General features: G+C 39.0%; 1 protein-coding gene across 5 annotated transcripts in view; it reads right to left on the bottom strand.

The window, feature by feature from the left end:
- The window catches only part of PLCH2 (phospholipase C eta 2), a 128460-nt gene that overhangs the window by 105021 nt on the left and 7123 nt on the right, over positions 1–16316 (bottom strand). For all 5 annotated transcript variants that reach the window (XM_072884282.1, XM_072884287.1, XM_072884285.1 and 2 more), the window contains exons 5-6: positions 2781–3013; positions 2532–2708 (exon numbers count right to left, since the gene is read on the bottom strand). In XM_072884282.1, coding sequence (XP_072740383.1) covers positions 2532–2643 — 112 coding nt within the window. In that variant the 5' untranslated portion in view covers positions 2644–2708; positions 2781–3013. The remainder of the gene's footprint in view (positions 1–2531; positions 2709–2780; positions 3014–16316) is intronic.

Here is a 16316-nt window from a genome sequence, read left to right as displayed (position 1 = left end):
GCATAGACCAAATTTTGTAATTCTTACAATTGTCCTTTCTCCTACAATCCTCCTCCCTCTCAAATCCACTGTTCTTAAGAACATGATTTCAATCTAAAGACTTTCCTATTTTAGGATCAATGACCAGCACCAGATGCTTCAGAGATCCATGGAAACAAAAGTTGCAATGCCAGATATGAAAATAAGTATCTCTTTCCTTCTGCTAGATATAATCCTGATCTCTACTAGTTCCTGGATTAAACCCCAAAAATGAGGCTTAATTGGGATATGATTTATACCATTTAATAAATGGCAGATCTCATTTCTACCTACATTCAAAAGCCAGTTCTTGTTGGCCATCTTCTACCTGTCTTGCAAAGAAGAGTGATACGCATTCCTTTTAAATTCCAGTGCTTATCTCTTAAACCACCAAGACTTTAAGACTTCTGTTCCTTTTCTCTCTCTCATCTGTGTTTACATGTCTTGTCAGCTTCATTTTTACGTGTATTGTTTCCAATCTACATTAATCGACAACGGGAGCTACAAGCCACCAAACTAATACTCACTGAAGATATTCCAGCTAATTAATTCATATCTCAGAAAACCATCTCTGCTAACCAGCATTGGGAGGCAGCTAAAAATGCAATTGTCAAATTTAAAATGGGCAGGTTTGCATTCTTTCAGAAGAGTGTTAACTTTTATTAGCCACATTTTCAAACTAAACCAGATATCCCTTCTTGTCCCCAACAGACAATGGGTAAGAATAAGCAGTCTAATATTGGGTTCGCACTACATTTGGACATGAAAATCTAAAAGCAGGAGCTCAATTTCTGTGTACAGCTGCTTGGTTTTATACTTGAAAACCTGCTTGTGTTGGAAGTATGTTACTTCTCAAACACATATATCTTACATTCTTACAGATACAATGAAAGGCACAAAGCCAGGAACATGGATGCATCTGTTGGTTTCTGTAAAGGCACCAACGTTATGATTCTTTGTTAACAAATCATGGATGATATGCACATCAGCTGTGGTTTCAATAGCAGATAGGCATGTATCTCTAAATATGCTTATTGACCTTTGAAGACATTTTAAACTTCATATATTTAGCAAACCAACAATTGAAACATTCCCTGCCATGAGAGATTCAGCTGAAGATCAGAAGGGATCATAGGCATTTTATGGGAAATGTGCATACCCCACTTAAGCCACAAGTCAGAGCCAGTTTGTTATTGATGCAAGTTTGCACCGTTTGAAGGTCTGGTAAATAAGAGTACTCTTATGTTGTCCTTCCAATGTAGCTGTGAGTTTTGTCAGGTCCCCATTGTTTTGCTATACCATTATTATTTACAGCCACAGAAAACAACACATCAAGATTCTAATCAGCACATAAGGAAAAATACAGTCTCCTCACCTAAACTTAGGGGAGTAAAAGTCAGTTTCCCATCTATTTAAGCACATCTTAAAAACACCCCAATCATTTATTCAAGTATAAATGTCACCAGTTACATGAAGATACTATGCCGTCTAGCATGTCTTGGGAAACACTGGTAGCATTAGAGTTGTAATCTTATGTTATCATGCAGCAAAAGGTTTCATAACAATTCATACTGTACTTAATGAACACTGAAAAAGCAGGTAGTTCCTTCATGCAAAATAGTTTATAACACACATACATAAATTTCACCCTCCATTAAAGTCACTAAGGAACTAACTGGTTTTAATGGAGAAAAAAAAAAAGAGTTTAGGGGTCAGGGACTTATTCTAGGTGTCAGTTTAAAACAGTGAGACAAAAAAAGGCTTGGTTTTAATCATAACTTCCTGCACATTTGGGGGTTTGCTACTAGTGGGTGAACACAACACCATGCTGACAAACAAATGAAAGCAGTTTGAACTTTCCTAAGACTGCAAGTGCAAAGTTGATTATGCAAAATCTCCAGTCTAAGAATATGCAATAAGAAAATTTTAGCGATTCTACACATGAAGGTTCCTTCCTATGACTCAAATGTCACAGACTGTCTGTACAAGCAAGGCCATAAGAAAGACTGATTCAGGGATATCCTTACTGTATAAGGCAATATTCCATATTTTATTTAAACTTGCTACAATTTTTGCCTTCCAATACCATCTCATTTAAGTCCCGGCCTATATCAGGTGTTTACAGTCTCATATATGCCACCAACTCCTGGACACTACCGGAACAAGTCAAACACAGGCCGGAGTAATGACACCTTGTTGGGGGGGTTGGTGGTGGTGTTTTATTTTGTTTTGGTTTGGGGGAGGGTTGGGGGGGTGTTGGGGTTTTTTGGGGTGTTTTTTTAGGTTTTTGTTTTGGTTTTATTTTAAATACACTTCACCCAAACTCTAGTCATCATACCAGCTACACAGAAAAAAAAGGACTGAGGAATATATGAGCACAATTCCCTCAAACAAATTTAAGGAAACCTAGAAATCCCATATGACATCTCAATACAATAGAAGTAAATTGGGAGTAAAAGAAAGTATTTCCAATACCAAACTATTAGATGAAAGGACAGTAATCTTTCACTTACCTATTGTGATGATGTTTGCAGAGAGGAAATGGAAACAGTTTCCATCATGGAGCATGAGTTCTTCTCTTTGTGTCAAATCCCCTGCTACAGATTTTGGAGACGTCACAGCCATCTCAAGCTTTCAGAGCAGCCTAGCAACAGTGCTTGCTCCAAGTCAAAGTATTTCGGAACAGATACCTGCAGAAAGATTCAGTTGAGTAATAAAAGTATCTGAGAAAAGTCAAGAATTTCAGGATGTTGTTGGCTTACTTCAGAAGTCACAGCCAGTGCCTTCTCTGGAATTCCACATTCAGGAGACTGTCCTGGTTTAATCCTGCTGGCACATATTCCACGCATTGAAGAACAAAATTTATGGTATCAGTTTGGAGAAAGAACTACCACTGAGCTCAGCCTTGATAGAACGGATGTGATGGTCCTTCCCCGGAGCAAAATAGTCACAAGTATTCAGTGTATCTTCCCAGGGTATCTTGCATGTTGCAAACCTGGAGAAGACAATTTTTTTAAATAATGGAAGTTGCTTTAACTGTTTCTTATACAATATTTACTGCAGGAACATAGCTAGATTTGACTGACCTCAGCAGTTGCTTATACCCAGATAGCTCCTCACATATCAGAAGCCACCAACTCATCTTTCATTCACCCCAGTATTTTCTATAATGATAGAAAACTATGCTTTTGCCAGCAGCAACTTCTCCAGAAACCAAACTACTCATGCTGAGTTTAATTTGTGTATATATACATACACAGACACATAGATACAATATATACACATACACTTAACTCAATTGTTCTACATAAGTGAATGTATCAGCTATATTCCCAAGGGACAGCTTTGAGAACTATCTGCTGTGATGCTGCCTTCTTCATTCAGTTCTGTCTCTTACCCTTTAAAGCTCTTTTCTCCTCTTACATGCCTCCAACTGTCTCCATACCGTATCTCTTCATCGTTGTCTGCCATTCTCCTTCCCTTTTCTTACCTATCTCCTGCCCACTGGCTACAGAAGACTCACCTTTCCAAAACTTCCAGATGGATACCTTCCTCAGAGAAAGAAGGTCAAAGGCTCACTACAAAACAGCAATCACACAAGACAGAAACCTGGGATCCTACCTTGTGCTGGTAACTGTTTGAATCTATGGGAGTCTCCTTCAGTTTGTAATTACAAGTTGAGCTCTGAAACATTGCCCTAACATGTTTTGTTGTGAAAGCACAGATCCAGTTTGACATTATTTTAAAAGAGAGAGGGCAATGAGGCATCACTATTAATTTAGGGTACGTAGAAATGGGGGGGGGGGGGCGGCCTGTGTGTGAGACATTTGTAGCAAAAAATGACTAAGAGATGTCCCTCTTACAGCATCTGCCAAGTTGAAGTTGTACCCCTCTTCTTGTCTTTGGTCCCTCATTCAGCTTCTTTGGGAAGTCATTTCCTTTCTACGACTATCTTTTTACCAAGCCCCACCTTCTCCATTCTCTATCTTGTCAAAATCTCTTCTGTTGAGAGGGAGCATGTCAGTCAATGAAGTAATACCCATACACAGAGCCAAATGCATAGCAACTTCATATATGGGACAGTAGTGCTTAGCAATATTAATCCTGTGGAAATGCAGTATCATGAAAATCACTTGTTTCCACATTTAAATGGGAAATATCTCAAAGGGTATCCTGTGGCTCTGAAATAATTTTGGGCATATCAGTGGGTGAAATTCATTTGGTGAACAATTTGCTTATTACAAAGCACAGCTGAAGTCACCAAAACCAAAATTATACTCTTAGGACAGATTTCACAAACTGACTGGATTGCAAGGGGAGGGAGGTAATAGGTTATCAAAGATACTCCCTGTCCCCCCCAAATATACATCCTTGTACATGCTGCCGTCTGTCTCCATAATTGTATCCCTTCATCATTGTCTGATATACACATAATTAGTTAAAAGAATACAGAGCAAACATTCTGCTTTAGACTGAACAAAACCAATCCATACACTTTATGTATTAATTTTGTGCATCCCAAAATAAATGTTTTTTCCTTTAAGTTAATCATCGAATTAATACCAAAAATATATTTACATACACACACAGAGCTGACTCTCCAAGGTTCATTCTAAGCTTTTCTATCCTGTATATACTTTTTACTAGACCCTTTACTGAGGCACATTTGTGATTCTGACACTTTTTTAAGTCCAGCCGCAACTCTTCGGCTTACAGGATTACTTGCTCCTACACATAAGCTGTGTCTTCCATGATGCCAGAAAAAAGGTAAGCATTCATAACTTTCTTGGCAAGACACCATTTTAACACTGGAGGAGCACCTCTTGCTGTAGTTCATTTGGGGATGTTCTGATGAAACTAAAACTGTTTCTCTCTGCTCCTATTGATCTGGTAAAAATAAGTTATTCCTGCTACTACATCTTCAATGTTCTACCATGAGTATAATATGAATGGCATAGCAGCCTGTGTTCAGCTGAACTAATACTATGCATGTCGAGGAGGAGTAGGAACAATGTACTTGAAGCAAGTAGGCGTCAAACACAATGGATGCTGGACTCAACTCAGCCGCAAGCTTGAGTTATTTACCAATAGAATTTGGGGGCAGATACCAACTTTTTGCTGCAACTCACTGTATGTGTAACAAGCACCTAATAAAACAGAGTACTAATTCACAACAGTAGTCTGCTGTCACGACCACCCTGTAAAAGCATGTTGATAGATCTATTGATCTCACTTGTATTTTCAGATGTAGCTGTCTACACAACACCACTCATTTCCTGGTTACCACTAACTGCTGTCCTATCAGCATTATGGAGTTTGCAAACTGAATCCCACACCCTGGCTTAATTTCTCTGTTCCATATAAGGTGACAATATGAGAAACTCATCCTACAGCTACTGGTCGACATCTGTCTCACAAGCTGTCTGCTAAATGCTGCTCTAACAGAAGGTTAACAGCGCCAAAACTCCGAGTGTATCGAGTCTATAACCCTTTCTAGATATTACTATGGTTTTATTGGCTGTTTTGAAAAAATCAAGGACAAAAGAAACCCTGCAACCTCTTACCTGTATCCAATCCCTACACACATCTTGCACAACAGACAACAGAAAATATCACCACCTAGTCATGGTGTTTTGCCCTCCTCTCTTCTCCTACCCAACTCTCAAACATGGAATTTTTGGAGGACTCTAGAATCCAAAGCAGATACTGAAGAGTTAGTCAAAGAAACAAACAAACAAAAAACCCCTCTTTTTTGTGTCTGCCTTTCAGTGTGAAAGCCGTGGGGTAACATAGCTTCTGAAATTTAAGTATGCCTGTTTCAACTGTGAGTGAACCCTTATATAAATTTACAAATGGAAGAAAATCTTAAGCAGCTTTTGTTTCTAGTTAGAAGATGTTCTTCAAATAAGCATGTACCATGCATGCCCTATTCCCTTTATTTTTTTAAAGGAATTAGAGTTCTCCTTTTCTGCTTGTATCTACCCACTGCCTATAAAATCCATACGTCTCTCTAGGAATAAGATAGTCTTGTTATCTCTATACACAGCACCTAGTACAGGTCTCCCTGAAAGGGTTCATGCAACTGAAACAATAGTAACAAGTTAAAAAAAAAATAGGAGGAACTTCAGCAAAGGAAATATCCTAGCTTTTACACATAGAGCAACAGCATTGTAGCAAGGTTAAACCAAAGAAAAAACCTATACAGCCCAAAAACAGTCATTGTACACACTACTCAAACATTTCTAGATGTCAGTGACTAGAAGATATATAGAATATATATTCTGCAAATATAGTTGCTGAAACTCAGTATTCAACTCTGCAAACAGTTTACCAAGAATCAGACTCCTCACCCAAAGGGAAAGCCTGGTCTGCATTCAGCGTCGATCCTGCTTTGAGCAGAAGGTTGTACCAAATGACGTACCTTCTGAGGTCCCCTCAGACTTGAGCTATTCTAGGAACCAAAATGAATTTATTACTTGAAGTAGAAATTGTATGATATTCATCAGGAGAATTAATGACCCTATAATGCACCAGGTCCTTACATGGATTAAAATACAAGAGAAATATTTTTTGTTAATGGCTTCTGTAGAATTATCAAAGAACCCAAAGTTAACAAAGAGCTATCAGACTCCTTTAAGAGCATCACCTTATCCAGCAGTGATGTCATTAAAGCACGCAAATGCTGTAACAGTAAAGTCATTGTTCTCAGATGAAGTGAGCAACGTTTGCTTAAGACTAAACCTTTCTGTTATTACATTTGTTGTGGCTGCTATTCCCATACATCGTTTATACTTCACATGTATGTAAACTTTTGCTGAAGACAGAAAATATGCTGAGACAGAGCACAGCTGAGGAAAAGTCTTAAGATACACTCCTGCCTTGATCACGCTCCCCTGTAGCCTCACCCTATACCTTCCAAAACCAAAGCTAGGTAACAGATCTTCCTTGTCTAACTTTCCTATCCTACTCAATAAGCATCTTCAAAATTTCCTGAGCATGACAAAATACATAATGTCAAGAAAGGTAAATTGACTACAAGGAAGAAGTGAAGTAGCTATAGTTAGACAGATAGATAAATGCACATTTGTTCAGTGTATTTGCTTTCACTGCACCTGCCCCTGATTTACAGTAAATGAGAAAAGACTCAGGAAGGGGTTGGTTTTTTTTTTTTTAGAACTTTAGGACAGAACCAAAACTAGACATTAGAAGGCATCTCAGGAGTTAAATCAACTGGGTCCACTGAAAAAGCCAAAACTACACTCAACAGCATTTCTGGAGCTACTCCATTGCATACTCTGAGCAAGTACTTCTACAGATGACGGGCACTGCCTCACAACAGTGAGTTATCTGTCTGCTTTGGTCATCTGGGCACTTCTCCTCCTAACCACAATGTTATATCCAGTAGCCACAAAGTGCCATTTCTGGTACACGCATGTCAAATGTTTAACCCTGAGATCAATCCACAGTTCATAGGACAGATGAAACCGTTAACATTAAGACAAGATCCATCCATTTCCTTTTCAGGAAGTTGAACTGGTTGGTAGTTATTTTGCCAGACTCTCTCACCTCTTTGCTTTAGGGTTTTTTTGAGAGGTCATTTCCTTTGTAGGAAGTTCAATCACTGTGACTCATTATACACCAACGAACATATCCATAAGAGTGAGGAAGACTGAATGAGCATGGATCTTCGTACTGGTATATACTGGCATCACTTCAGTGAAAGCAGATGAGCTGTGATACATTACACTGTGTGAGGATGTGGCTCACTGAATATTTTATTGTCTTGAGTCATGTCAAATTCACCTTCTTTACTCTTTTTTCTGATCTGAAAGTGAAGCTATTGTGACTCAGCTGATCTCTAAATGTCTTCTGTTTTCATGCAAAAGATGATCTTTCTTCACTCAGTCCCACCTGTCAGAGCTTCTGTACAGGTCCTCAGACTTCCCCCTCTTCCCCCCCCTTCTCCTCAGCAAACATTTAAATAAAAAAAAAGCCCAGCCCGTCTCCCCAAAACAGCAAGCTGAATGTCCCCATAAATCCTAGGCAGCCAACAGAAAAGCACACAATTCATCCTTAAAAATACAGCAGGATTCAAATTGGTATCAGAACAAGATTCAGGGGCCAGACTTCCTATTCAAGTAAATGAAAAACTCAGTTGGCTTTCCTGGAAAATTTCTTGTGAAGATCATATGATGAAAAATATCAGCTATGTTCTCTGAAAATATTTCACCTGTGCTATGCTAGGAAACACTGGCCCCTGAGCACAGCGCTGCTCATTGACAAAAGTCACAAAATAGCCAAAAGAGAGCAACTGTATCTGTTCAGACCACATGAACAAGATTTAAACTGACTGCTCAGGTTAAGAGCCCTACCTAAGTATTATTGTGTGAGGTTCCATATTCCCTTAGAAAACAGGACTTAAAACTCTAGAGGCAGGGTAGATATCACTTACATGGACAAAAAAAAGCTGTGTACATCATTAACAATCCTTTAGCCTTTTTTATATCCCTGTAGTATTTAAAGTTTAACCCCAGAAGACCTGCTTTTGTGTTCAGGGAGGTATCATGTGGCACCCACCACAACACAGACAAGCTCCGATAGCCTTCCAGAACAGATACACTGATACTGTGGATGAAACATACAAAAACTAAATCATCACTGAAACTCAAATACTTTGATCAGGAAGCAGATCAATAGGATGAAAGATCAAAGTGTTATCAAATGGGAGAAAAAAAATATTTTAAAGCATTCGAATCTGAGACTTGGGATTTGCTTTTACACTCTACTGCGGTTCACTATGACATGCTGTTCATTTTAAAGAATGCAACTCTTCACTGGGCAATTCCATTTGAGATAACTTGCACGCCCAGGCATGTTACTTCACATCCAAAGCAACTGCAAAATGAAAGAAGTCTGTTTCAGTACTATGGAACAAGGGGGTAAGCCCACACCTTAGGGTGTGATACAACATTCTTTTTCCCAAGGGACAGAGCACGCACAGAACAAACTGGCATGTAATACAAAGTCCTCTGGCAAACAATTCAGTTAAAAATATAAGGGAGAAGCAGAGAAAAGGCAGTCAAGAGAAAAGGACATCAGAATATCTTTCTGGCAGCCTGATGCATTCACCTTACACCCAGAACACAGTCATCCCACTTAAAAGGATCACTTAACATTTGTCAGCTTTTCTTCACCCACCCCTTACAGCTTGAGCTAGAGCTGCACATGCAGGAGAGCCCTGCATTTTTGCTGAATGATGTAACTGAATATTCCTTATGCAAGTAAGGAGACATCATTAAATCCAAATAATTTATTTCAGGCTCATATTGACTGTGTCATATGACTTTAGCATTTACTTTACAAAACAAAACTTGAAATTTGCAACAACTTCTATATATAGGAGGTAGACTTGTTTGTAATCCCCTTCCTTATTTATCCTGAGTTGCCAAAAACCCTCTCAGCTTCATAATCGTTACTTGTTGCTAGCCAGTTCCCAGACCTATCTGAAATGACAATGGAAACATAGCACACAGCAGCCTCTTGCTTCTTAAGAACATTTGCATTTCTTATTAGCAAGGGAGAAGTGTAAACTTTTATTAGAAGAGCAAAGGGAACTAATTAAGCAAGGCTCTAAATCCCATCCAATAGCCTGGCTCAAAAGTACTTCGAAAATACAAGTTCCATACTATAGACCATGAAAAACAAAAAGCCTCAGAGAAGGAATGGGGAGAGGAAGATCTCCTTGTCTGGAAACAGACAGGAAGTGACTACTGCTGGAAAACTAAGCTTTGACTGCACATGGGAATTTGTGAGTCATATCAAAGAGGAGACACAGATTATGAGCTCCAATGCCATTTGTAATCACGAGATCTATAGTAGTAATAATGCTAATACTCTCAATTATGTTAGCAGTCTTGGTCACTCTCCAGAAGCCCAACCTTTTTTAATATTTTTTCTTCAACCTCATCTAAAGAGGCAGGAATTTCTTTTAAGAATAATGCCTATGACCTTTAATCAAGCTGCTTTAGGTCTGTACAGCAGTTTATTGCTGTACTGATCAATCTCTGAGATATCAAGGAATAACTTAGGCTGGGGGAGTTAGAAAGGAGGTGGCAACACGTGTTCTCCTTTGGCAAGTCAGTGGTAAATCAGCAGCCTTCTCCTGAGGATGCCTAGTAGGACCAGATACAAAAGCCTAAGTAGAGGAAGAAGGACAGTATGAGAGAATATGAAATAAAATGAATACCTCATAATTTAGCTAACAAGATATAAAATGGTAACAATTTAACTATTGCTAGTGAAAGAAGATATTACCCTAATTAAAAGCAAAGGGTTTTTTCCCCCACCAGCCTCACTCCAGCCACCTCTCAGCACATATTTATTGTAGTTTTCCACCACTTGTATCATTACCAAGACAAAAAAGTTTACAGCAGAAATTTATATACATAACCTCAAATTGGAACAATATGAAGAGCCAATCAGGGTAAATGAAAACCTTTCAGAGGCACAGAGTAGATCCAGAGCACAGGTTTAACAACACTAATGACTACACTTTCCAATATAAAATGGCCAAAATTCCCAGCAAGGGAACGTATGTATGTACTACAGCATCTTTGATCTGTATTCTGATTTTACTTCTCTAACCTACTCTGGGTAACTGGAAAGCGATAAAACTTTGGCTGTGTTTGACACAACTGAAAGCCAATAAGCAGGCTTCATACCACTGAATTACATCAAGCACATGCACACACACAAAAAAAATTGAGCTAATTACATCCAGCTTTGGGAGAAGAGTACACAAGCCCATTCAATGAAAACTGCAAAAATAGGACCATCTAGTATTTAAGTTCTGCAAATGGAAGTCAAGACTATTATTTTTAACTACACCATAGGTGCCTCTTTATAAGATTGTGCAAATACTCCACAAATCTACACTGCTTCCAAACATTTGACTTTCCTGAAAGCTTTACACAAAGTAGGAGCCAGTCATGACAGACTTCGAAACTAGAGATGATAGAAGGACACAGAAATAATGAAATTACCTTCAGTGACAGGGAGAAAGGTGATGAGCAGAGAACATGGAATACCAATTCCAACCACAAAAGAGAGAATGACAGACTTTGGAAGGATTGTGGGGTTTCAAATCCATTACAAGAGATCCTCTCCAGCTCTCTTACAACTTAGATTGCTTCAGAAATTTCACACATGAATTTAAGTAAGTGCAGATGCCCAACTGCCTCTGCAATTTAAAGCAGTGTACATGCTCCTTTGAACATCTCATATCTAATCTATTATGTTGTCCTTAGGGTCACATGCTGCTTTTTGTTCGGATTAATAATTGATCTATATTTAAGTGCCTTCTATAAGAAACAGTTGAGTTGAGGACCGTTGGATTCTCTTGGTTTGCAACTCACGCTTCATTTCCAATAAATGCCCCTAGAAATAAGTTGATGATAAAAGTGTTGTGTGCACTCTTCTAATGCCATTGTCTACAAAGATCATCTTTCAGACATTTTTGAAAGCTTAGTAAGTCACCATCCTGGACCTAAGGCTGGGCAAAGGTTTTCATCAGGTTTTGCACAGCTGGCAACATTTTACTTTACCACAGTAAGGAACCTGAACAGAATCAAAAGCATAGTCTCTTTTCAAGTAGGTCTTTCTTCACACCACCCTACTATAAGACAGAAACCAAGCTGGTGAAAGTGACTGCTACAAGTCTATACTGCAAACAAGAAAAACACACTTACACTTGGCAACTTAAAGAGAAGGCTGCTTTTTTTTTTGCCAAACTTCCAAACTAATTTTGTAAATTTATTCATCTCCTTCTCCATTAGCAGGAAAGGGTCTGGGAACAGCTCAATGCATTCCCATTTTGTCAAACAGAGGGCAGTGACATACACAAACACTAACTAATGGACTTGCTACAAGGTAGCCAAGTCTTTAGGGCCTAAGCCAATAAATTTCAAAGTAGAGCTCTGCTTTGTTCACCGCCTTCCCCTGGACTTTAGTACTTTGTTAGTCAATAAATAACATTGCTGCAATAACCTTGTCTCATTCGGAACCTGTCTAAACTCCCAGGAGGGGAAGAAAGAAGTGGGATAGGTCACTTAATAGTTTTGTCTCCTACAGTATAAAGTTATTTAACGAAGGATGATCCAAAACCAAAATCATAGACTGCAATCTCACTATCCAAGGCATACAGCACCAAATCCACTAAGTGGTTTCTAAGTGTAAACAAAACACACACACCCCCCCCAAATCCACACGCCAGAGGCCAGCTCTAAGGGGGCATTACAGCAACTGGTAAGCCCCATCTTTACCAAAGACTCACTCCAAAGCCAACAGAGTTCATGCAAGTCTTTCTGGCAATTTCAGCTATCTGACAACCTATCTTCAGCTCCACGCACAGGCAGCTCCCTCTGTACAATCCAATGTGGTCACATCCTTGACACACCAAATCAAGCAGAATGTATTGCACTTAGTTCTTGCAGCAATCCCACTAAACAATACCAGCACATAACACATCCCAAAGTTCTGTTTTTCACTTTCTCCTCTGCACTTTCTCCTTCTTCTAGGCACCTCAATTGCATGCTTCCGTTGTTTCCTCAGGCTCTATCCCTTGCTCTTTTTTTTTTTTAAATAAACAGAACACGAATTACATGTTTTCAGTTAAAGGCAGAGAAAACTTCCAGAAATTATGTTCCAGCATCTAAGGGCACTAGGAAATCTGGAATAACAAGCTGGGGGCGGGGGGGGGGGGGGCATGTCAAAGGGGAGAAGAGGCAGGGAGGAGCCTCTTCGAAGTTATTTTATCTTAACTAGTCCTGCAAGGAGAGCTATGAAGTGACATCCTCTTAACACCAGATTCAACACAAAAAGCGGTATTGCGAGTTTCTGCATAACGGCCTTTGGCAAACACCACCTGGAGGGGATGGGAACTACATAGTTTTTGCAGCACTTTCAATCTCTCCCAGGAACATTAACATGTAAAGCTCCTTTGCCTTACCACCTGATTTCCCTCTTAATTTCAGAGGCAATCCAGAGCTTCCTGACAACTATTACAATGTCAGAAGATTCTCCAGGAGCCATTCCTTAATTAAATGGAAACAACTGAGGCTGTGATAAACAATAAAAAATGCAGGGCCAGATGAGAACCAGGCATACAAAAATCAGTCTCTTAAGTTGCATGCTGTATTTCTCACTCAAACAGATCTGAAAACCTCAGCTAATGCTTTCAAGTACATGGGTATGGGGAAACTGCACTTCTAAAATTATGTCAGTGCTTATTTTAACATTTACCTTATGCCTGCTTGAAATCCAGCCTCAGATGGATCAGACAGTGAGCTCTTTAACAAATGAGATCCACAGGCCTGCAGGCTAGCTCCAAGCAGCTAGAGGCTTACCAACAAAATTCTTAGCTCTTCTCATCAACAGAGCCCAATGCACTTGACTCAAAGAGTGTATTTTATTGTGGCCATTTTGCACCTGAGGAAGTTGTTCATGACATGTAGCCTGAAACACCATCTCCCCATCCAGAACCCTATTTTCTTCATTTTCTCATCTCAAGTGAACACTTCAGGATTTCAGTTCAATTCCTATTTGAAAAGGAAATAATTTTTCAAGTGTGGACTCCAACTACCACTGTTCCTTTGTCAGCCATTATGCCTCCTGCAGAACAACAGAAACCAAGATTCTCAAAACACCGAAGCATTAGACCTGCTTGTTTTGATGTCTACACACAAAATTTCTATCAATAATGCACAGACACACATGCAGTCTGCCAGATAGTAATGTACAGAAAAACAACAGGAAGAAAAGTCAGAACTTTGCCTAAGCATGTGTAAAGATTTGTCACAGCCTGCAGTTTTACAGGTACCTACCTATCCAATGACTTTACTGTGTACTTATATGTGCTGAAGGCAAGTGCTCCACCTCCACAAAATGGAGGCAGATTAAACAATGAATAAAAGGTCTGGAAATTCCTTACAGATTTAGAGCTGTCTTCTAAGCAGTAATGTGGAAGTCCAGAACTTCATAACGACTTGCAGCAAATACTGCACTGACATGTTCTATGAAGTGGCCACGCACATTACACTTGGTTCAGGGGCCAGGGAGGGAGAACAGCTGTCCCTGTGGACAAGGACTTTGCTCATGTTATACAGGCCTTCTCTTCACTGTCATCTGATCCTGAATGCATGGTCTATAGCTACTAATCATTTCACATATGCCATTAGGAATTATTCACAATAACTGATATATAGGAAGGTTTGCTATCATTTAGCTAGGCCGGTGGTATCAATGGGAGCAGAGGTTAGCTCACAAATAAGGCCAAGACAGTGGAAGTAGGTGAAAGAAAATTCAGGTGTAACACTGGAGAATATATTTCAATAGTAAGATCAGAGTAAGTCTATCATGGGAAGCAGCAGGTCATTTTATAGATAACTAATGCAGAACTGAGATATCTTGGTGCATGACAAATGTATTGCAGTAAATTCAGATGATCCTTAGTAACTGAGAGATTGTCTTTACCAAAAAATCTCTTCAGCCTCATCCTATTACCCACTCAAATTTATTTATACAGTCTGTTTCTCAGCTCTGGACAAATTAACAAGACTAACAAGAACAAATTCCAGTGATGTTCACAAATAAGTTTGAATTATATTTAGGAACTGAGTGCTCTGTACATTTTATTTTAAAACCAAAGTAAGGTTGTGGTGTTCTGAAACTGTGAATACAGAACTTTAGAAGAACCATACAGTCTATATCTTTTATTCCTAACCAAGAGCAAAGATTCTTTTAGAAAAGAATTTCAGTCTTTCACCTCTACAGCTTTTTACAATATATGAATGTTATCAACAAGCTCTCACAGTGGGAAGGACTTCCTGCAGCAACATTCACTTAGATGCTCTCGGACAATTCAGGGTAAGTATGGACCAGCTTTTAATTCAACATAAATTACAGAAATTACGAATGCCACATAAGACAACAAAAGCCTTTTCAGGTAACGTAAAAGGAGCTTGGCCGTAAACTAGAAACTTATAATCATTTTTGCAAAGCCAGAACAAAAACCAACCAAAAGCAAGGAATGACTGAAAATTTTGCAGTGGTCTCTAGGGCATGAATTTAATAGGTTTCACAGAAATTTACAGGCAAGACATTCCACTGAAAAGTCTCATTTACTGACCAGTGACAAGGCATGAGTTAACAAACAATCCACGTATCTGTGACCCTAGAAGACTTGTGGTTCTATAAGATGAGAATCTCCATGAGTTGCAAGGGCAATCAGAGAAAGAATTAACTTTCCAAGACTAACATAAGGATTAGACAAACTAAGAAAAAATAGTCAGATTAAAGTTCTCCTGGCTTTAGACAGGAAGCCATACCTTAGGCAGGTGATCAGAATGACAGATTCTTCAGGCTGAGAAGGATGAAAATATGATGCATTATAGGAGCTGATCTTCCCAACATAGCCATTAAATATAAGAATCAGCAACCCCTTAGCGTTTCAAGATTCAGTTATACAGGCTTATATTATACAAGCATGTATGACAGAAGTAGATCTGGTAATATATCTTGCTTATTAAATAAAAAGCCCACTGTTAACTGGTCTGCGATGTCAAATGTATCTGTATCCGGTCATGGTCTCTGGTCTATATATAACCAACCCTCAGTGCCCAGAAGCAGACAATCTAAAACAAGTAGTCCACCTACCAAAGATACTGAAGAGCTCAGAGACAAGTTCCCATTTTTTCATCTGTTCTTCACGTACTGGTACTGAGGTCATTAGAATGCAATAACTATGACACCATGCAATCTTGCCCGCATTTAGATAACTAGTACATTTCATCAGTAGTCATTGACCTTCCCTCACAACCTCTGTCCTTCATTTGGACTAAACAGTTCCTTCATACCTAATCTTACTTGGCAAGAAAGAATTCTCCCCAGCTAAGGTTTTTTTCCCCTTCAGTAAGAACAGAAAAAGCTCTCTTAACAGACAAAACTTTGACCACTTTCTTTTGAACAACAAAGAAACAACTTAACTTCGAGCTAGATTCTGAAGATGGCATCAATTCCTATCTCAAACTTACGACAGTTAGAAGTGAATCTCACTGTACTTCTATTTTATTTTTTAGCAGTTGAACCTACCTCTACCATGAAACACAACGTGATTCTAGAAACTATCGCCCTTAGGATTTGGGGTATGTTTAAGACCTACATCTAAACTCTGAAGCCCAAGGCATTTGCAGCATACACAGCACTAGCAATTTGGCCATTATTATTATTTGCCATATCTCTGC

The sequence above is a fragment of the Ciconia boyciana genome, chromosome 19, assembly GCF_034638445.1.
Source record: "Ciconia boyciana chromosome 19, ASM3463844v1, whole genome shotgun sequence".
NCBI lineage: Eukaryota > Metazoa > Chordata > Aves > Ciconiiformes > Ciconiidae > Ciconia > Ciconia boyciana.
This window is presented reverse-complemented; position numbering and strand designations above follow the sequence as displayed.